The sequence below is a fragment of the Pagrus pagrus genome (assembly GCF_965226575.1).
Source record: "Pagrus pagrus genome assembly, chromosome: 3".
Lineage (NCBI taxonomy): Eukaryota > Metazoa > Chordata > Actinopteri > Spariformes > Sparidae > Pagrus > Pagrus pagrus.
In genome coordinates, this window is record NC_140187.1 from 17,667,186 (window position 1) to 17,689,814 (window position 22,629).

The window sequence follows — 22,629 nt, forward strand, 5'->3', positions numbered from 1 at the left end:
CACAGACAGTGAGGACAGGCTGCAGGCTCACTGATCTGGAAGTCCCTCCCCGGAACAAGCGTGGAGGAGATTTCGGAACAAGGCACCAGTGGCTGCGAGCAGCTGGTGATACATGAAGGATATCTGCTGTGGATGAGGTTTGTTTCTGCCTCTCATGATCACGAAGCCCGCTCAGGAGAATGGAGGGACCGCAGGATGAAGCTCAGCAGACTGATGTGTCGAGGTGAGGCTGTGATTCAGACAGGGAAGTGCGTGTTAGCCGACAACACAGTGTGCGTAAATGTCGCTGTATGAAGCGTTTTGTATCCAGGCTGTTGTTTCCACAGCAGCGCGTTTGTGGTTGAACCACAGTCTCTGCTGCTGGTAAACAAAGTCTTAATTCATGGTCACTTTAATGTGCTCGGATGATGCACACTTTAATGTACAACCACCCACTCCTCCTCCTCCTCCTCCTCCTCCTCTTCCTCCTCATCCAGCCTCACAACTTTCCAAAACTCGGGCGTGTCCTTTTGGATGTATTACTTTCTAAACATGTAGTCTGATGTGATGGGATAAAGAGGATGTTTGTGCCTAGCTTCCTATTATGTGAACAACAAATGATGTGTTAAATGTGAAAGAGGAAACAGTTTTAGACCAGGGGTCATCCTGTTTTATCGCTTCATTCATGGCCTCATCACTGGTTGTAAACACAAAGTCAGTTTAAGTCAAGCTGGAGTGAAAAGTCAAGAGTTTGGGCTAAACTCATGCTTCAGCTGTGGAGGTATAAGATCAACAGGTGTGTGTTTCAGCAGATACAAAGCTGCATCCTGCACACTGAAATCAGTGCCAGTCATCCTCTAACAGGCCAGCTGGGGGCGCTACAGATGTTAAGCAACTAAACTTACAGTCTGTTGATAAGGTACAAAATACAATGTAAATGTATTGTCATTTTAAAATAGGGGTGTTCAATAAGGTAGACAATGGAGTGCTGATGATGAGTTCAGGGGTCTTATGGATACTTCAGGGTCAACAGACAGTTTGACATGGTTAAAGGGGCAATATGTAAGAATTTTAGTTGAAAACATTAAAACATACTTTTGAAATTATAATGTAAACATTCAGAAATTGTCAGCATAATGTGAAAAATTGTCAAAAATGTTTTTTGACATTATGACATATGTCTGTGTACTGTGTTGCAGAGAAGTTAGCATGCTAACCAGCTAGCCCCAGCACGTCTCAGCCGAAGCTCCTGTGCTAGAAGTGACACTTCCCTGGACTCTGAGCTCCCAGTGCAAACTGCTAGCTGCACGGCTGACTGAGCTAACTCGCTAAGGGCAGCTACAGTCTGCAGCAGTTAGCTGTGACTCTGGTGATACGCTGCCCCCTGACACTGGTGGCAGTTTGTGGTTAAAATGATTGTTGAACATATTTACCTCCACTACTTGTGGGGCCACTTTGAATTTTATACCCTGAGAAAGAGCGAGAGAGATACAGTTGGGACGTTAAGGTCAAGGGCTAAGGAATGCATTTGTGTGAAACTGTGTGTGTGTTGGTGCGTGTGTGTGTGTGTGTGTGTGTGTGTGTGTGTGTGTGTGTGTGTGTGTGTTAAGGCCAGGCTGGGGGTCTGGTATTGACACAATGTCCCTCTTGTCTGTAACTATGACAATCCAAACACCAAGTAAATCAGTGCAGACCCCCTCATCCTTCATGTCTACAGACTCCTTTTGAAAACATTGATCTGAATTTTCTTACACTTCCATGTGTAAAACATAAACTAAACATTAAACCTCACAAACAATTTAAAATACCAATTTGGAGCTGGAGATTAAAAGACAAGCGATGTGGTATTTCTTAGTTTTAATTGTAATAAAAAAGTGTTTTAAAGTCTCTCATGCTGTTAGGAGACTATGAGATTATTCTGATAAATGTTTCACGTGCTTCGTGGTGCATGTTATAATGATGTTTTAATAATAATAAGGGAGCTGTAACACCTTTTCTCCTATCAGAAACAACTGAGTACCCCTTTACTTATCAGACTTGAACAGGCCACATCAACACACTTTTAGGGCTGCAGCTAAATATTATTATCATAGTCACATTTACATTTGTTTGAATGATGAGTTATGTACAGTCCCTTTTCAAAAATAAAGATTTAAAGAGCATGAAACAGTTGCCAAGGCCACAAAAAATGCAGTATAAAGTACAAAGTCAGCACAATTTCCAAAACCAACATGTTATTAAATATAATTCAAAATCCTGCTCGGCAGCTCTTCTGTCTGATGACGTCTGAAAACAAATCTGTTCATAATACAGTTTTCCGCACGAGAGACTTCTGCTGACCGAGCTGGCTAACTTCCAGCGTAGCGCCCAGCTAACTTTAATGCGAACGCGACAACATCAAATTTTGTTCACACACTCAATAAATATTAACACATGCCACTCATCACCTGGTGATAATTTTCTGTAGTTTAATCTCTACCAGTGACCCCTTTCATATTTTCTGAAAATATAATGTATAGCCATGTTGTAACCAAACTAGTTTTGGGAGCCTGTGAGACCCGCGGCTCATTTTTACCCGGGGCCCCACTAGCTGGAAGATCCGGCCCTGCCAGTTACCAACTGAAGCTGCAGACTGGACTATTCAACCTGCTGAGCTGAGCTGCAGATACAACATGTACAGAAAAATATATTATCTTTGTCCTGACTTGACCATAACAATTTTGAACTTCACTTTAAATTTTATTTTTTCATAATCAGGTCTTTAAAAGAATAAAATTAATCGATGGTCAAAACATGTCTAAATGTTTGAGGACTAATAAAGTTTTATTTCGGCGTGTCTCTGTGGTGGTGTGGAGGGCTTTGAATGGGAGCAGTGGTGGAGGAGGTGGAGGAGGTGGAGGTGGAGGGGTGTGCATCTTAAACCCTACTAATCCTGCTGTCCTCAATCTCTGCCTGCCTGTGCCGGAGGAGGAGGCGACGGGACGGACGCGCTCTGCTCCTCTGCGGCCAAACTTTGTCGGCTCCGACAGCGGCTCGGTACCAGCTCCAGGTCGCGAACTTTCTCTTCTTTATCTTTGGGAAACACAAGACGATCGGTTCCGCCTGTTGAGGACCGTGTAGCGTTCAGCCGGAGTTAATCCTCTTCCCGGGAGGGTTTTAAATATCCGCGATGAGCGCTGCGGAAAACTCAGACACCGACTCCAACAAGCTGGAGTCTGTGATCCAGGTGAGGCTCACCGGGCACCTCCTCCATCCACCCATCGCTTAGTAAACGTGCTGTAATGGTGTGTGATGTGACAAACGAGGGCTGCTGGCTTATGTGACAGTGTTGTGTGTCATGCAGGTGTACTTGTACTTTCCAAGCATCATCATCATCTTTGGGCTTATTATAGGAATCTTTCACTTTTGTTTGCTTGGCTCCCATTTTTAATTTTTTTTGTCATTTTCTTTTCAAGCGTCTCAAACTTAAAGCACCGAATGTTTGTGTTTTGCACACCAGAGGTTGGAGGAGAGTGTTTTGTCTGAGGAGGAGAAGAGGCTGACTGTCCAGGGCCCCTCACCAGACGCCCCCCCTACATGTCTGCCAGCACGAGTACGAGAGATTGTCACAAAGAACCTGACCGAGAACTGTGAGTCGCCACGTTCTGCTCCTCAAATGTGTGTTTTGACCCCTTTTCTTTGCCTCAATTCTCGTCTGTGTCCCCTCAGCAGCCGGAGCCATGTCCTCGGTCATGTCCCTCCAGGAGGAGAACCGAGTCCTGCAGGGAGAGCTGGCGAGGCTGGAGGACCTGCTGGCCCACAGCCGAGCGGACCGAGACGAGCTCGCCATCAAGTACGGTGCCATTAGTGAGAGGGTAAGACGAGATGACAAACGACAGGCTGATGACAAGATGGAGGGAACAGATTAGATGAAGATAATACTGAGAGAGTTAATAGATATGATCAGTAACAACTTGACTGTCCGGTGACCATCATCTGCACTCAATGTAGAAAAAGTAAAAGTTTAAGACTTTCAAAACCATCAAGGTTAAAAGCACCTAAAGGGAATGCCGGGCACTCTCCCCCTTTTCCTGTTTCAGGATTTATTTCGGCTCTGTCTTTGTCTGAGATCTGCTCGTCTCCCAGGTGATGGGGGCTGGTATGAACTGAAGTGGAATGTTACCATGGCGTCTGTCACCCTGGGCGACTGTAAACAGGGGCTTCAGTGGAGATGGGAGGAGGTGTGGTGGGTGGTGGACCGTGGGTGGGCGCCACATCTCGGTTTTTGGGTTGAACATTAGTAAAGGAAACACGCAGGTCTGCATCCAGAACAAAAGCCGACTCGGATGAAGTACGGTTTCACTTCAAAGATTAAAAGTCTGTTATAAAACCTGATTAATTACTATAAACCAATTTTAACAGTCACGAAGGCTGTCGAGACGACTAATCTGCGTCTTTGTACCGCCTGCGACAAAGCAATCGCTGTCTCGCATTCAATAAACTGAAGAGTTTTCTGAACAGGTTTGTGATCAGAAAGATTTTAGGAAGAGAGTGCGCTTAGTTTTTTTTTTCTTATCAACTAATTAACTGTGATTAAAGTAAATAACGTTGTCTCCACACTGAGAGGCTGCAACTCTTTCTGCTGTAATGAGTGACTGAAACAAGAAAACACAAAAAAGAAAATGAGATGCAGAGTTACATAGAGAACAGTTAACAGTACTCAGGGCTACAACTGTGAGTTCAGCAAGATAACGATCCTGGAAACAACCACTATCACTATCTGGCAGTTTCTACACATCCTTCTCTCAAGTTTTTAAACATCCACAGCATTCACAGCACCTCATGAAAGATAGTGATGCGATAAAAAAACTTCTTTGCCATTAATTCCACATTATTTTAAGTAAGATTTCATTATAATAATAATAATATTATAAAATTCTACTTGTTTATAAAACTGTTAAAGGGGCAATATGCAAAGATTTCAGTTGCAAACGTTAGACAATAACAATAAAAAATTGACATTATGGCGTCTATGTATTATGTTGCAGAGATACCTACTTAGCATGCTAACCAGCTAGCTCCAGAAAAGATAACTTTCAACTTTCAGTCTCAAATACTAAGTATGTTGGGATTAACGGCACATTAACAGCATGGCAGCACTGAGACCGTCTGTGAAATGAGACGTCACCCCTGCCTCTCACATTTAATCAAACCCGCAGCTGGAGCAGGCGCTGCGTTTAGAGACGGGAGACGGGGACCACGAGTCACCGGAGTCACGCAGCCTGGCGCAGCAGAACGTGGATTTACGCCGGCGGCTGGACGAGGAGCAGGCGGCCTACAAGCGTAAACTCACTGCCTACCAGGAGGGTCAGCAGAGGCAAGCGCAGCTCGTGCAGAAGCTTCAGGCCAAGGTATGTTTGTTTCGTCTCGTCTTCCCCCGAGATGTGGTCATCAGAGCGATGCGAGTCAATAATGGTTGTCCTGCTGCTTCAGGTGCTTCAGTACAAAAAGAGGTGTGGGGATCTCGAGCACATGCTGCAGGACAGGTCGTCAGAGCTGGAGAAACACCGGCTGAGTGTGAGTGGAGTTTATTGATTCATTGATTCACACTGACATGAACTTTCAAATAAAAAAAACAATAAGAAATAACACCTCACCTGTCTAATCTTCTCATTTAGGGCGACAGTGAGACATCAAATGGTCGCCATCAAGACGAAGCCAGCAGCAACCTGGAGGACGCTTTAATCCGTCTGGAGGAAGAACAACAGAGGTGAGTAACGTCACAATTTCATCCTCCTGGTCGTCACCGTAGAGAATCACATTGTTGATGCTGGTCTTGCTCTGTCAACGTCACTTATTTTTCCCCTGTGTTTTTTTGTTGTGTTTTCAGGAGCAGCAGTTTATCTGCGGTGAACGCCATGCTGAGAGAGCAGCTGGAGCAGGCCGGTTTGGCCAACGAGGCCCTCAGCCAGGACATCCGCAGGCTCACTGCTGATTGGACTAAAGCCCGGGAGGAACTGGAACAAAAGGAGTCGGACTGGAGGAGAGAAGAGGAGGTGGGAGAGGGATGCTTATGAAACAGCAAAACATTTTGTATGAAGAGAAAATGTAAAGATAACTTTTATTTCTGTCTCAGTCTTTCCACAGTTACTTTAGTAGCGAACACGGTCGGCTGCTGACGCTGTGGCGGCAAGTGGTCGGGTTTCGGCGGCATGTGTGTGAAATGAAGAGCGCCACCGAAAGGTTAACATCAACACACTCACTATTTACCAAATGATACTGTGTCCTTTGTGCTGGTTTTATGTTTGATTTTCCTCTCTGTCAACCTCCCTCCAATCTCAGGGACCTGTCAGATATGCGTAACGAGCTGGCTCGGGCGTCCCACTCCACTCAGGTGTCCTGTTCAGGTCTGTCCGCCGCGCTGCACAGCCGGGAGGGAGGAGCAGCTCTCGCCCTGGATCGGGAGAAAGCCCTGAGGGTTCAGCTGGAGCAGCAGCTGAGAGAGCGAGTGGCAGAGATGATGAACTTTCAGACCAGAACAGACGCAGAGAGGAGTGAGCTCAATGTCAGGTCGGTGACTGTGTTCAGCTCTCTTACTGGATAAATTCTTATTGATTAAACAACATTTTTTTTGAAGCTCTGTTGATGGTTCCTCAGGTTGTCTGACTCAGTGCGAGAGGGCGAGAGATTAAAGGGCCAAATTGAAGAGAAGGACAGAGAGATGGTCGTGCTGATGAGGAGAGTTGAGGTGAGCAAAGAATGAAAAACACAGTAAGAAAAAAATGCCAGACTTATCCTTTGAGGCTGTATCAGGTTTTAGTGGTCATGGACCTTCCTCCTCCAACTGTTTGCTCATTTTTCTTCAGGAGCAGAGCGGTAATGATGAGACTGACATGCAGCAGATGAGGACTCACACTGAGACCCTGTTGGACACCCTGCGGGACATCGCTCAGGTAAACAGCGACACATATGAACCCAGTTTGATGCCATTAAGATGGGACTTCCTCATCTTTACTTTCTTTCATCAGACGGTTTTGTCAGACGGAGAGTCGTCATCAGAGGCAGACCAGGACAACACCGGGGCTCCGCTGCTGGCGTTGATCCGTGTCTCCTCCCCTCGCCACTCCTCCTCCTCTCCTCGCAGCTCGACCTCCCCCTCTCGACTCCCCTCGCTGGCTCCTCTCCCTGACTCGGTGCTGTCTGCTCTGCGCTCTGCAGTCACAAACAAGACGCTCCAGCTGCAGGTGACAAGTCAATTTCTAAACCCTCCATATGATAAAGAATCACACGCTGCTCATGTAGCAGCACTGTTTACTGTTCACACGCACAATGGTGTAAATCTTTAGGCTTCCACAGTCACAATGAGAGCAGCGGTTGACTCATCAGCAGGGGTTAAAGGGATAGTTAAGGTACTTTGAAGAGAGTTGTATGAGGTACTTTTTGTCAGTGTATTACCAAGAGTAGATGACAGTCAGCACGGCCCCAGTTTGAAGAAAAGAAGAAAAAAAAAGACCCACCTACAGAAATCAATATCAGTTGAAGTGTACGCAATATTTGGAATATTTTCGGTGCTGACCTTCCCGTCAGACAGCCCTTTCTTTCTTTCTTTCTTTCTTTCTTTCTTTCTGTAGCACAAAAAAACAAACAAAAAGACAGTCCTTTCTGACGGGAAACTGAATCCATTGTATCGCTCTCTCCGAAGCCACCAGACTCCCTTGACATAAACAGTAATTTTACCCAGGAGAACACAGGAGTTGCTGGTTTCCTGCTGCCTCGATCGGTTAGTTTGTTAGTCTTATTGTGTGACTTCAGTGAACTAAGCCTTGGGAACACCAAAATCACACCATAACATAAACAAACCAACCGATCAAGGCAGCAGTATACCACCAACCCCCTTTTTCTCACGAGGTTAAAAATGACAGTTTTTGTCAAAGAAGCCTGGCGGCTTTGAGGAGAGCACAGATGGATAAATTGGCGCCAGTTTCCCTTCAGAAATGGCTGACAGCAAGGAATTGTGCTGAAAATAATTTTTAAGGGTCTAAAATATCTTTCGCATATCCATCCGACGATGGATAAATACCTGCCCACTTCAAAAAACCTGAACTGTCCCTTTAAGGTTCAGTTAATTTGAATAACCAAAAACACAATTTCTCACTTACACTGTATCATGCTAGTTTTGATTTTGTTTACTTTTCTACCAAAGAAATAGTCCCGAATACTCCTACAAACAAATTCTGTTCACCTCCATTGTATCTAGTTGGAGGCAGAAATCTCAGAGAAAGATTTCTCATAAATAAAACCCAAACTGTCTACGTCATGGCTGCCCAAAATGGGGCCTGAGGGCCAAAATTGGCCTGCCATAAGGTTTGATTTGGCCCGCTGAGTCACAGTGGGTGACACATTGACCAGAAAGTGAGTCAATTAAGGGAACTTGTGCTCCTAGTACTACAGTAGCCTTGAGCGTCATAAACACAAGAAAGAAAACAATTTAGATCAGACCAGATTTCTTTCTCACTTGCCTCTGAGGTCTACCGTTTCATTTAGCAATTTTACAATCCAAAACAATACAATATGTGTTTGCTTTTGGCCTGTGGTCCACGATTAAGTTTCAGTTTTGGCCCTGCAAGGGTAAAAGTTCGGTCTAGTCAAGGTAAGTGACTCCACTTGTGTTCGCAGGATGTTCGAGGACGTCTGATCTCTGCCCAGTCCTCGATGCAACAGTTGCGCAAGCAGCTTTCGGAGACTGATTTGGCTAAACGAGATGCGGAGCAGCGAAACCAAGCTCTGCAGAGAGAGAGGGATGCTGCCCAGAGAGAGAGGGAGACCACACAGAGAGAGAGGGAGCGTCTGAAGCAGGAGAGAGACACCCTGGCCAGGTTCACAGACAGTTATATCACCTTTCATAATCTGCCTCTTATCCTTGAATCTTGTACGTAACTTTAACTCTGTGAACATTGCAGTGAGAAGGCGAGCCTGGAGAAGACTGTGCAGGCGGCTCAGAGCAGCAACCAGATGCTGAAAATGGACTGCGAGAAGCTCCAGCTGACTGTGACGTCCGTGCAGCGAGAGCGAGATCACGAGAAGGAGGAGAAGGAGGCCGCCATCCAGGAGAGAGAGCGGGCGAAGGCAGAGACTCAGAGGATGTAAGCAGGATAATTGACAGTGATTAAGTGAATGTGATGTCGACACTAATCCACACAGTGAATATGCTTACAGGAAGCGATCCAAAATCTGCATTAGCTTCCCAGACAGAGAGATCTCTTATACCTCGTGCTACCACACCTGCTCAACCAACACAAGCCCAAACAGCAGTGAACAGATCTGATATAAACCTTTCATCCAAAGCACCATAGCAGACAGACACACACAGGGAAAGCTTGACTGTTTGGATGCCTGTCAGAGAAATAGTTTTTAAAACACACTCCTGCACATGACAATGAGCCAAATCAGTCTAACGCTCTCATTACTTGCCCTAAAATGTGTCGTTATAGTACATCATGTGTATCATTGTGCCACAGACAGAAGCAGCGGGATCAGAGTGAGACTCGAGCCTCAGCTCAGCGTGGAGAGCTGTCTGCAGTGAGGGAGACTCACCAGCAGGTGGAGGTTGAGAGGCAGCTGCTGGAGAAAGAGAGGGCACAACTCTCTGAATCGCTCGCTCGGGTAAGAAAAAGACAACTTGAGCTCATTTAGCTTTTGCAGTTGTGTTTTTTGATGACCTTTGTATGATGCTCGTTGCCCCTCCAGGCTGAGAGCAGTAACGCAGAGCTCTCTCTGCTGCTCAACAAGCTGCAGTCAGAGGATGCAGCTCTCAGGGACTCTCTGGCCAAGATGGCGAGCATGAATGAGGGCCTGGCCCAGGACAAAGTTGACCTGAACACCTACATTTTCCAGGTGAGGTCATGTCAAGAACGTGTTTGACCTCTGTAAGGGTTCAGTACGCTTGAAAGGAACTAGTTCGTACGACAAATCGACGCAGTGGGAGAAGGGTTCACACTTTTGCACATTGTCTCCTCGAGGACATTCATGATGTTGTCCTTGGTTAGACACACAAAAAGGGACAAAAACAGTTTTGCGATGAATGAAAACAGAGCTAAAATGTGACGTACACAGAAAATGTATATACAAATATTCAGATATTTCAAATGAGAGCGAAATAAAACAATAAAATAGAACAAAGATCCCCCCCATGCTCGAGATCCCCACACCTCTTTTTGTACTGAAGCACCTGAAGCAGCAGACAACTATTTATTTACTTCGCTCTGATGACCACATCTCGGGTGAAGACGAGGTGAAACAAACATACCTTGGCCTGAAGCTTCTGCACGAGCTGCGCTTGCCTCTGCTGACCCTCCTGGTAGGCAGTGAGTTCACGCTTGTAGGCCGCCTGCTCCTCATCCAGCCGCCGGCGTAAATCCACGTTCTGCTGCGAAAGGCTGTATAAGTTACATTGCTTTTATATTGTTATACTTGGGTTATGTTACTGACCACAGTTATTAGTAATTGTATCAGCATTCATCTTTAAAGTAACCCAACCCCGGCTAGATGTCCCTAAATCCTACACACTGGACCTTTTAAAACCGGAGTCAAATTCATGGTTTGTTCACACGTACTCGACCGATAGCTGATTCAGATTCTGAATGAGAGGAGTGCGAAGTTAATGGTATGAAAATTACAGCAAAGCAGCATAGTTCAGTGTAATTTGTACGTATACCATTCTTATTAATACGACCGTCTCCCTCCCTGCTCCACCTCCAAGCTGGAGGAGGAGAAGGCCACCCTGCAGACTCAGAAACGGGAGGCGGAGCAGGAGAAGCTGACCATCCGAGATGAGCTGGTCCGGTTGGAGCAGGACCGTCTGGAGCTGGACTCTGCTCGCATCACGTTGCACCAGTCACTGCAGGATGTGGAGCTGAGCCAGTCGGGGATGGAGGCAGAGCTCCAGAGTCTCAGGGCGGAGAGAGTTAAGCTGCAGGAGAGGGTCACCCAGGTACATAACAGATTATATTACATCATCATTTAAAGGATAAGTCCACCCTAAAAACAAAGTGGATGATTAGATACTTCTTATGCAGCTATGACAGTGTTTCATAGTTGTTTATTCAGCTAAAGCAGCGATGGAAGCTGCCAGTAAAGTATGCAGTTTGAATGTGTTCAGTTTGAATTTGAATTTCACTCATGTTGTTTTCTTTTGTGGCATTTGACAGCTTTGTGGCGAAGTGACGTCTCTGGGATCAGAGTTGAGTCTTGCCAGAGGAGAGGGTCAGAGGAACGAGGTGGCCTTAGAGGAGGCCGGCCGCAGTCGGGCAGAACTGGCCCGAGACAAAGCAGCGCTGGTGGTCCAGCTGACAGCATCTGAGAGAGAAAACACGGTGCTGTCAGAGGAACTCGCCGCCTCAAGGTGTGTTTAATTGTCTGTCAATGACACAAACGCTTTCCGCACAAGCCTGTGTGTGCAACTTGTGTTTGTGACCCTGCAGGTCGGAGCGGGAGTCCCTGGAAACGAGTCTGTTCGAGGTGCAGCAGCAGCTTGTTCAGGGGGAGTCTCGTCGAGAGCAGCTGGAGACGGAGAGCCAAAACCTACGAGTCCGCTGTGAGACCGCGGCAGGTGAGCAACAGAGGGGGGGTTTGTAGAAGAAACATACAAAAAGAAAAGAGAAGAGGATTTTGAAAAACAGATTAACATGACACAAATGTCCTTATTCAAAAGCTAAATAAGATGTTTGGTATCATGGGGAAAGGCAGTTACGTAAGAGAATAAGAACCTAATGGTTTCCCTCTCCTGGTTGGGATTTCCAGCTGAACTGAGGCGTCTGCGCTCAGATGGGGAGAATGTGTTGGCCCAGGCTGAGAGGGAGAAACAAGCTCTGACTCAGACTCTAAATGCTGCGCAGCTGGAGGCCCAGCAGGCTTTACGCAAGGCCATCTCCGAACATCAGGAGGAGGTGGAGAGACTGGTCTCAGAGAAGGTCAGAGGGTTCACTGGTTCAGTGTGACTCAAACACTGCCTGTAATGCTATTTTTACTTTTCCGATAAGGTGCTGATAGCTGTTTAATCCATGTTTGTGCTCTTGGCCGCTCTGTGTGACAGGAAGTTGTGCGGCACAGCCTGCTGATGGAGCATGAGGGCGCCCTGAGGAAGCTGAGAGAGGAGGCGGAGGATCAGCTCCTCAGAGCAGAGAGAGAGAGAGAGGAGCTGCAGGATGAACTGAGGAGTCTGCAGCATGACAGAGATCAGAGTCTGCTGCAGGCTGAGACGGAGAAACAACAGGTCTGGTCTTGGTGTATGATGTATGGAGGGGTTCAAATTACTAAGCATCAGATGAAAACAAGTTGGTTTTATTTAAAAAGAGGGAAAAGTATTTATTTAACCTGATTTTACAAGCCTTCCTTCATCAGAAAAATCCTCGGTCAGCCATATTTATTAGATTCGGTGTAGAGACAGTGTGGCTCAACACTACATCTGTTGTGCGTTTCCCTCTTTGTTAACCCGACCCTTCCTCTCTTCCCAGGCTCTATCTCTGAAGGAGGCAGAGAAAACAGTTTTGTCTGACAGGGCGTCCTCCCTGCAGGCTGAGCTGTCAGCTGCAGCCCTGGAGGCCGAGCGGATGTTCAGAGAAGCAGCTCATTACAAAGAGCAGGAGCAGGTGATGTGACTTCCTGTTTGAGTTCATGTTCTGTTCAAGCTCTGTTATCTTCTAGTTATCTTGGTCTTCCACCAACACACGAGGGAGGGTCACTAACAGACTTTCTGTTTTTGCACAGATCAGAGTCGGGGCTCTGAGCAGCGAGCTGCTGGAGCTTCGCTCTCAGGTGGAGGACGCAGCTTCTGTTCATGAGAGGGAGCTCCACAGTCTGCGAGAGACGTGTGCGGATCTTCAGTCACGTGCTGATGTTGCTCTCAAAGAGGTAGATGAGGCTGTGAAGTTCAAAACAGAGAGCACACACACTCCTCTTAAGTTATTATTTGAATGACAGAAAACACAATTTATCTTTGTATCTATATCCAGCAACAATATCTCACAACAACATACATGAAGTGCAAATCATGGGATCCATCTGCTGTTTCATTTCCATTAAAGTAGGGGTTTGACTACAAGAGTTACATTTCTGAAGAAAAAGTTCCTCTCTGCTGAAACTATGCAGTTAAAAATATGACATGTGAAATACTGAAACAGTTGAAATACTAATATAAAATACATTTTCCTTGAAATGAGTCAAACTGCCAGGAGAAGTGAAAGTTGTAATAGGACTCAGACCAAAAACCTCCCGACAACAACGCAGGAGGCGTCATTGTGGAAACATGAAGTATGATACAGGAAGTCCAGTTTGTGTAATGAATTCATGCATTTAAAGGCTAAACAGACGCTAAAACACTACACAGCTAAGTTGTCTCTCGTCCCAAAGATCGGCAAGCTTAACAGGAGAAATATGATCATTACAAAGTAATCTGAAAAATATGTGCTGTATTTGGTCGATGCAGCATCCTGCAGAAGGGTGTCATCAAGTTGGTCTGAACGCAGCCTGAGTTAACATTTAAGCACCGAAAGGAGTTGAAATGTCAAGTGTGTGAAACAGACTGAGGACAAAGAGTCAACTCGAGTGCAAGTGTTTAAAGAAAAAGGGGTTAGTTAAAGTATCGACTGAAGTTTAAGTGATGAAAACAGTTGAGATAAGTTTTATCTGAACAGTGGAAGTTCTGGGAGATTAAAGAGCTGAAGAAAACACATTTTCAGAGGAGCAGATATGAAACATGATGAATAGTATGAACAAGTGTAGCAGTTACAAACACACCCTATCTTGCATGATTCATAAAGTTTCGTAATAAAGTTCCTGGATGTCCACCGAACCAGCGAGATCTAATCTGCCTCCACATTTTAGTGAAAACTGTTGTATTATGCTGTGAACTAGCAAATCCAAAACAGACCTTCCTGCCGACCGTTATGAGATAATTCACCTCACATGACTGTTGCCCTCCAGCTGGACCAGTGCAGAGCTTCTCTCTCAGCTAACGAGGAGAGCCGAGACCAGCTGCGGCGGGACATGTTGGACGTCGAGCGACGTCTCAACCAAACTCAGGAAGAGGCAGAAAACCACAGAAGAGAGGTGACGGAGCTGCGACGCAGCCTCGGCGACGTCGGCAAGGAGAGAGACACCATCAGCCAGTCAAACAGTCAGCTGAGAGAAACTCTGCGAGGTGCAGAAACAGAGAGGATCAGGTAGAAGCTTCAACCGATGGCAAACGAACCATTGACTGAAATGACAGAAGTGCAATGTTCAGAGCACGTGTGTGTGTGTGTGTGTGTCCGGTTCTTCAGTGTGAAACGACAGTGTGAGGAGAAGGAGCAGAGGCTGGCCGTGCTGGAGGAGAACTTCTCATGTGCTCAGAAGGAGGTGGCGGAGCTGAGGAGCTGCCTGAGAGAAGTTGAAAGGTCGAGACTCGAAGCTCGACGAGAACTGCAAGAGCAACGCAGACAGGTCTGTTGTCCCTCCATCACACCTCCGTCAACACTTTGTTTTCAGTCCAGACTCAGGTTTTTCCTAATGATGTGCTTCTCTTGGCTCCAGCTGAAGGTCCTGGATGGAGAGAAGGAGCAGAAAGGGAGGGAGGTGGCAGAGCTGCAGACTCGCCTGTCGCTGGAGGAGCAAAGAGAGGAGGAGAAAGGGAGGGAGGTTTTCAGCCTCAAGCAGAGGTTAACTGAAGCCGAAACAGCTCGAGACTCCCTGAAGAAAGAGGTGAGGATGGAGGAGAGTGAAAAGACACGTACAGACTTTTGCTTACTAGCTTTCTTCACTGTGTCACAAACTTTTTACTCTTTTTATTCAGCTCTCTATGACTCAGAAGCGCCTGGTGGAGCTGGAGTCAGGCTGGCGGAGCTGTGAGAGAGAGCTGACCGCTCAGCTGCAGGAGGCGCGCGGCTGTGAGAAGAAGCTGCAGGATGAAGCTAAGAACCTCGCCCTGCGCGCTCAGGCAGCTCATGACTCTGCCGCCCAGTCCAGCCTGCAGCTGAGCGAGGCCCAGGGCCGCCTGGCCGCCACAGAGGCTGAGCTGGTCCGTGCCGAGGCCGGGAGGAGGGACCTGGAGTTCCGCCTGAGCAGTGTTCAGTCGGCGCTGACACGGACACTGGGCATCGGAGCGAGCGGCAGAGGAGGCCGGGGGAGGAGCCCGGGGGGGAGCTCCACATCACCAGGCAGCATGTCACGCCACCACAGCATCTCACCACTGCGCTCCTCACTGTCGCCTCCTAAAGGTGCGAATGAAACATGTGCCTTACCTCTGCAATAGAGGCATTTATTCAGACATTAAAGGACACATTCTGCTCATTTTCAGGTTCATATTTTTACTAGAATACATTTACATGCTTTAATGCTCAATAAACACATCATTTTCCGCGTACTGTCCAGTGCTGCAGCTCTGTATTCCCCCTCTGTCTGAAACGCTCTGTTTTAGCTCCCGTCTCTTCAAGGCCCCGCCTCCTGCATACCCAGTCTGCTCTGATTGGTCAGCTGACACACGTCTGAGAGCGTCAGAGCAGCTGTGGAAAAGAAAGCAATGGAAAATTAAAGCGGCAATCACAACAAACTTTATCAAATTAAATTAAAAAATGATACAAATGAATAATTAAGTAATGGTAAATGAAAAACAACCAAAGAAACAAAAAACATGGTTTGATAATATTATGTGATCCCTCCTCCCCTCCTTTGCGCCAACATTAAAAAAAAAAATTAATAAAAAGATTTGTACGATGGGCTTACAGCACTTTATATTTAATTTCTACAGAATTTCGAGTAAGCACCCCTGACAATACTTTGGGCTCTGGAGCCGTGTCTCCTGAGAGAGGAGATACACCGCTGCCTCTCCCTCAGCCCGAGCTGGACCCCGACACGCTGAGAAGTGATCTGAGAGACTTCCTCCAGGAGCTGCGTGACGCACAGAGAGAGCGGGTACACCAAAAAAACTAAGTCTCAAAGTAAATATTCGACTATAATGACTCAAGGATATTTTCTTGTGTGTGTATGGCTCAAGTCTTTGTTTATTGCTGACTTTGAAGGATGATGCCAGATGCCGGCTGGGGGTCCTGCAGAGGGAGCTGGAGGAGCTGACGGGGGAACGAGACTCGGCTCAGAGTCGTCTCACTCAGATGCAGATCACCTTACAGGAATACCAAGAAGGTCTGTTATTTTTCCATGAAGTTTCAGGAGAAGAGCTCAAACCAAAGGAAGAAAATAATATAAATCTTTCATGTGTGTGTGACTGTAGGGAAGCGAGGACTGGACGAGCGTCTGACCACCACTCAGATATTCCTCCAGCAGCAGGAGGAGGCGGTGAGGAGAGGAGACAGGGAGAGGAGGGCGCTCACTGACCGCGTGAAGGATTTAGAGCGAGCGCTGCAGGCCTCTGAAATGGATAAAAAGCACACACAGGTACACACACGTTTGTGTACCAGTGTGCACATATACGCACACCATGTATTTGTATTTGTGTTCTCACTTGCACAGCGGTGACCATTGATCTGCCATGATCACCATATGGCAGCATTCAACAGTAGAGCCATGTCTGGACACACAGGATTTCAGGGAATGTAATAACAACAGATGCCACACACACAGTGTCACACCTCTTGTGGTGTGTCACATGTCAGCTCTCCATATGTCTGTTTTTAAAGCCAGCGACCTTTAAAATAACAACAGGAGGACACTAAGTGAAAGTGAGTCTCTTTCAGTGCAAAAAGAAGAAAGAAATGTGTATTTGTTGGACATTTGTAGAATATTTCAGTCTAGGATCGAAAACTCAAGTCTCCATTATGCCATGAAGACTCTCTTAAAGTACACAAACCGGTCTCACCGAGGATCTCTGCGCTCCCTCCGTCTCGACAGGATCAGTTGAATAAGCAGCGAGCTGCTGAGATGCGTCTGGAGGCGGAGAGGAGGCGTCTGCGGGAGGCGCTGGAGGCAGCTGAAGCCCGGGCCACCAGGGTGGAGCTGGGGAGGCGCAGTCTGGAGGGGGAGCTGCAGAGACTCAAACTGAGTCTGGGAGACCGAGAGGCTGAGAGCCAGACCTCCCAGGAGCGCCATGACGCTCTGCTGAAACAGGTACACAGTCTGATGCAGAGTCATTTCATGCTCATGTTTATGAGTGTTTAATCTGATTATTTTTAAGTACGTTTGTGATATCTTTTGTGTGCCTGGGATCTGTAGTTTCCTAATCTTTTTCATCTAGGTGCACGCAATTATACACTTTCAGTTTCACTAAATAAATCATTATATAAATGATTGTAACAGATGGTGGCGCTAGAGAAAGAGTCATTGGATCACCAGAGTTTTTACAATTGATATTTCACTAGAAAACTACAAATGTCAACCTCATGGTGGCGCTAGGTGTAAATTCAGAGGATCATCAAAGTCAGTAGACTTCATCCTCTGAGGAACATGAAAATCTGACTGACTCCAAATTACTCAGTTGTTTTTCTGAATACTTTCGATCGTTAGCGATTGAGTGGGTAATCATGAGCCTTTAAATCTTATGAAAGGAAATCAGCTGATGCTGATGTTTCTCATCTCAAAATCTACTGACTCACCACTGCCTATTCATTAAAGAAAACAATGCTTTTCGGTTTGCTGACTGGGTCACACATAAATCTGATTCGTACAAACTACAGGTGGCAGAAGGAGAGGCCAGAGCGTCTCTGCTCCAGAGAGAGGTGGAGAGGCTGAGCCAGGCTCTGCTCAGAGCTCAAGAAGGTGAATCTCTGCTCAAAGAGAAGACGTCTTCTCTCAAAAAGAGCCTCCAGGAGGTGGCGGCTTCTCACAGCAGCACGGAGAGTCGCCTGGCCGCTCTGCAGAAGACGCTGAGTGTGGCCGAACAGGACAGAAGGCTCCTGCAGGTGAGTGAGGCGGCAGAAAGACGGGACAACGTGGATGAAAACTGAACAGTGATGTGATTTTTTTTTTGTACCAATTAGGAAAGAATGGATGAAGCCCGGGCCTCACTGGTGGAGGGGAAGAGGAATATGGCCGCCCTCACTGAGCGTGTACAAACCTTGCAGGGTGAGTTGGACCAGAGCGAGCTGAGACGAGAGGACCTGGAGGCTGAGCTGGACAAAACTCAAGAGGTGAGGGAGAAAGTTCATCTGTGTGTCAACGAACATCTGCCACAACACATCTGTGACGCCGCAGAAGAAAAAGTGTCCCAGTACAAAAGATGTTATACATTAAAATTGTCAGTCTCGCTTTAGCAGTCTCTAGAGTCACGTCTTTGTATGTGATCTCTGTCTTCCCTCCGTCAGGCTCTGCGTCAGCGCTCGGCCAGTCTTGCTGAGGCTCAGCGCGGCTCCCAGTCAGTTCAGACAGAGCGGGCCGCTGTGGAGGAGCGCCTGCGTGGGCTGCAGCGAGCGGTCGCCATGCTGGAGACGGAGAAGAAAGATGCTGAGAGACAGGCTGTGAGGCTGGAGAAGGACAAGAACGCACTGAGGAACACACTGGATAAGGTCAGCACTGTGTTCATCACAACAAACGTGACACTTGTTCCATTGAGTCATTTCTTTACAAAGAGCCACTTGTGAATCCAAAGTTCATGTGCTGGATGGACACATGTTGGGTTTCACCAATAATGAGCCAAACAAAAACTTTGCGACCCTGCTATGTCACAGTGAGTGGTGCCTGATGGGAGGTCGGCTCGTAGAGGATCAAAACATGACACAAAAAATCATCTTTGAGGTTTTTATTTCACTTTATTTCTTGTGAATTATTGAAAAACGTGTCATTTTGAATAAGCAGTTTTGATCACAAGACGTTGAGAATTGTTGGCCGAATGTAAAGAACAAATTTCTCTGTGGAAAAAAAGCTGCATGATCAAAAATCAAGAGTACGAGTCTGTAGCCAGACTCAAACTAAAACTATAGCTCAGGCTGAGCGAATGAATGTGTCCAAAAAACACGTATTGTTTAGAGCTCAGTGCACTGCAAAAAAATTACTGATAAAATCATACTCAGGTTTTCACGTGTGACTTACTTGTGTGCTTCTTTTTTATCATAAATGCACCTTTCTTCAGGTCGAACGTCAGAAGCTGAAGACCGAGGAAGGCAGCATGCGTCTGTCTGCGGAGAAAGGCCGCCTGGATCGCTCTCTGAACACCGCTGAGCAGGAGCTGCAGGAAGCACAGCAGCAGATACTGATGCTGCAGGTGGGGAGAAACACCTGATCAAACATACACTGACAGATTCACCACAGATCGTACCTGCCTTTATTACGACGTACCAAGCAGCCTGTTAGAAAGATACACCACACTGCTGTCAGCAGAGCGAACGCTGGCACCAGGACAGACTTTGTTTTCTTAGCTGCTTCACACCTCTGCTGGAGAGTCCATCATGATCCACTGAAGGACAAAGACAAACGCGTGCTTTAACAAGACGTTACAGAGACACAAACCAGTCTTTAACACCACAAATGATCTCCACAGTTTGGGCTTCATATCGAGTATAAATAATTTACTCTCAGTTATTATTAAACCGGACGACCGCCATTTAAAAGACTGTTTACACGGTATGAAACTGTCGTCACTGAGGTGAGTAAAGAGGGAATTTGTGGTTTAAAGAGGAAGGCGTGACGTTTTCTTTGAACTAAATCACAAATGCGATAAACAAGTAAATAAATGAAGTTACAGTGGGTTTCTTAAGAATTCTGAAAGAGTCATTAAAGCTGTTTAGTTCAGGCTGGGTTTACGTCTCCGACCGCTGCTCAGATTTCTCCTAATTTGGTCACATTTTTTCTGGACTGTTCATCAGCTGAAGTGGTGATTTTCCTCCGGATTACACAATATCCTTTGACTATTTTTGTAATTACATTGAAATTTGTGTCTTTCTTCATTACGACACAAAACAAAGTGATTCTAATGTACTGGAGCTGAAAAGTGGAGCATGTGCATGTTGGAGGTTTCTCTACGTGGGGCCATTTGTCAGAGGAGCTTCTCCAGACCAATAAAAATCACAGATGTTCGTTGTCTCAGAACATCTGTGATTTGTGATGTTTAGTCAAGTGTCACAAGTGTGGATGTTAATGCAGATGTTCGCTCAGCACTTTCCTTTTTCTTGTACATTCTCATTTGTTATGTGTTAAGTATCGTGTTTCTTGTAAACGTTACATATTTCACAATTTCTGCCAAAAACGTTTCTGTAAGCTCTGAAAAGATCGCTACATTTTTCCACTGAGTGCACATCATGAACAAAACAACCAGCTGCTTTTTCTTTGGTGGCTGAGTTTTACATCTACTTCTTGTTAAAGCTTTTTCTTGCAGGCTACATACATTTTTGCTTCTTTTTCTCTTCTAGGCGTCGCCTCCTCAATGTTCCCTACAGGTACATCACTGCATAGTTGTTTGGAAAGGCACATCCCATAATGTCTTTAATGGTTGGACTGAGTATGATTTCTCTCCAGGTCACCACAGAGCCTCCAACATGTTTATTGTTTTGTGTAGTTTAGCTTTCCCCTTTAGTCTCTCCATCCTTTTCCTGTTTTTAATGACATTTTGGTCTCTTCCTCCTGTGTGTGTGTGTGTGTGTGTGTGTGTGTGTGTGTGGTTTGAGCAGACTCAGCTGGCTGAGATGGAGCAGTCTCACAGTCTGTGTGAGAGTCTGGTGAGGCAGCGTGATGAGGCCCACCGGGAGTCGGAGAGACTGAGGACCAGCTTCAGGGACGTCGAGCGAACGCTGGGCACCAGAGAGCGAGCTCACCGACACAGAGTCAAAGGCCTGGAGGAGCAGGTACACCCATCGTGATGTTGTCAAGGTTTCTCAGGCTAAACCTTTTACACTTTTTACTCCCAGCGACAATGAAAGAGCTGACCTCGGATGTAATAGAAGATTTGAAATACAGAAATCTTTATCTGTATTGAGTCGACGGTATGTTTCAAAAACATCAGCAGAAGAAAAGAAGTGCTGAAGTATACAGTTCAGCAGGAGAGTGCAGCAGGGTGTTCACGTGTGTGCACCCAGAAGTCAAGATTGTACCGTCTGTCCTCGTGTCCACTTCAAACCCTGCTCCCCGTGCAGGCATCAGGAGGCAACTTCTGCAAATAAGACTGTAATTCAACCGCAACAAACCGCCCCTGCGTCCCCCTGAGGACGATCCTTGTACACATCCTGAATCTGTAATCATGTGAGGTGGAAAGTAACGAAGTACAAATACTTTGTTACTGTACTTTTTTTCAGGTGTCTGTACTTCACTTGAGGATTTATTTTTCGGACAACTTTTCACTTTTACTCTCAACATTTTAACTCAAATATCTGAACTTTCTACTCCTCACATTTTCAAAACAGGCTCGTTACTCTCGTTTTAACCACTTGACGGGAATTATTGATTATTTTTATTTTGCGCCATTGCACACAGCCTTCCCAACATCACAAGACTGATTTCAACCTATTAGTGCACATCAAGCACAGCTGACTAATTTTCTAATTTTCTAATTTTCTGCTGTGTTTGTGACGCTTTAAAAACCCAAAATGTCGGTATTTGACATCCTGGGAATGATACTCAACAATCAACTACCTTTCTGGTGCATTTACAAACAGATCGGACAAATCCAACTGACTCCATCTTTAAGTTTAGTAGTGTTGAGGTATAGATCCCTTCAGAGGGATACTTTTTACTTGTATTACACTTTGAGTACATTTCTGAGCCTGTACTCTCTAAAGAAGCTGTTTCAGTCTTTTTTTGCACAAGTATCTGTATCACTTCTGCCACCTCTGTCTAAAATACAAATGAGAGATTTAACTTTTGTCACCCACTGTCTTACTGCAGGTGTCCACCCTGAAGGAGCAGCTGCAACAAGAGATGAAACGGCGGCAACCTTCTCTACCATCCTCCTTACTGTCGGCAGGGAACTGAGAGGCAGCTTGAAAACTAAAGCACCAGCACACGACACATTTTTAATCCAGGGAAAATCCACTTGTCATGAGTGTCTGCAAGCAATATTGACTCACAGGAACATTACCTAAACGTGTTCAAAGTCTAACTCCACTGTTTAAAATAGTATTTGTTTTAATCTGTGACTCTGAAACGAGCGTCGCTGTCATTTCGATGGTGTTTTATCGATGTATCGTGCAGTGAAGAACACTTCGACTCGCAGCATGTTGACAGGCGGTGGGGGAGCGGAGCGATGTGATTCGGCAGCTGTGCCGACAACGCCAAAAGCCTGCTGATTACTGGCAGCCAGCTGCACTTGATCCTTGCTCAACATCTTCCCAAGTTTCCTGCGCCTATTCAAGAAATAACCAAGGATTCCCCTCCAGACAGAATCTGGATGCAGTGCCAGTTTGGCCTCGACTTCTCCACATTTATATCAACAGTCGAAGACGCTAAGACACCGAGAGGACGGCAAAATGAAGGCGCTGCACTGTGTTTTCTCTCGTATTATGTGACATATAGACACAGTTTTGTACTGCAGGATGATGTATACTTACAGTATGTTTTTTATTAGTTAATAATAGTTTTACTAGCTGTACATACTTTTCACTTACTGTATAAATGCTGACAGACTGATGATTAATAGCAGCAGTTGTATAGACAGTGCACATGGAAGCCACATGTTTGCAGGAGAATAAACCCACTATGTGCACCATAATTCATGTCTTTCATAAAATACCTTTCAGCGTCCTGAGCTGCAGCTACAGCGAT

General features: G+C 46.0%; 1 protein-coding gene across 4 annotated transcripts; it reads left to right on the forward strand.

The window, feature by feature from the left end:
• crocc (ciliary rootlet coiled-coil, rootletin) lies at positions 1-22,576 on the forward strand. Of its 4 annotated transcripts, none has more exons than XM_084349223.1 (38): positions 1-223; positions 2,947-3,205; positions 3,479-3,608; positions 3,688-3,833; positions 5,178-5,369; positions 5,452-5,535; positions 5,637-5,728; positions 5,849-6,014; positions 6,095-6,201; positions 6,301-6,528; positions 6,616-6,706; positions 6,825-6,911; positions 6,987-7,202; positions 8,635-8,834; positions 8,919-9,101; positions 9,477-9,621; positions 9,706-9,852; positions 10,718-10,948; positions 11,166-11,359; positions 11,439-11,566; positions 11,758-11,927; positions 12,050-12,229; positions 12,471-12,605; positions 12,724-12,867; positions 13,939-14,177; positions 14,277-14,436; positions 14,527-14,694; positions 14,786-15,209; positions 15,740-15,903; positions 16,011-16,131; positions 16,220-16,383; positions 16,837-17,052; positions 17,619-17,843; positions 17,922-18,071; positions 18,246-18,446; positions 19,010-19,141; positions 20,544-20,717; positions 21,754-22,576. In XM_084349223.1, exons 2-38 carry the CDS (start codon positions 3,149-3,151, stop codon positions 21,838-21,840), a joined length of 6,078 nt encoding a protein of 2,025 aa, XP_084205349.1. In that variant the 5' UTR covers positions 1-223; positions 2,947-3,148; the 3' UTR covers positions 21,841-22,576. The 4 variants fall into 4 exon arrangements, with proteins under 4 accessions (XP_084205349.1, XP_084205348.1, XP_084205350.1 ...); XM_084349222.1 differs by having other exon boundaries at positions 2,950-3,205; XM_084349224.1 differs by having other exon boundaries at positions 2,950-3,205; positions 3,691-3,833.
• Positions 22,577-22,629: the final 53 nt, after the last annotated feature.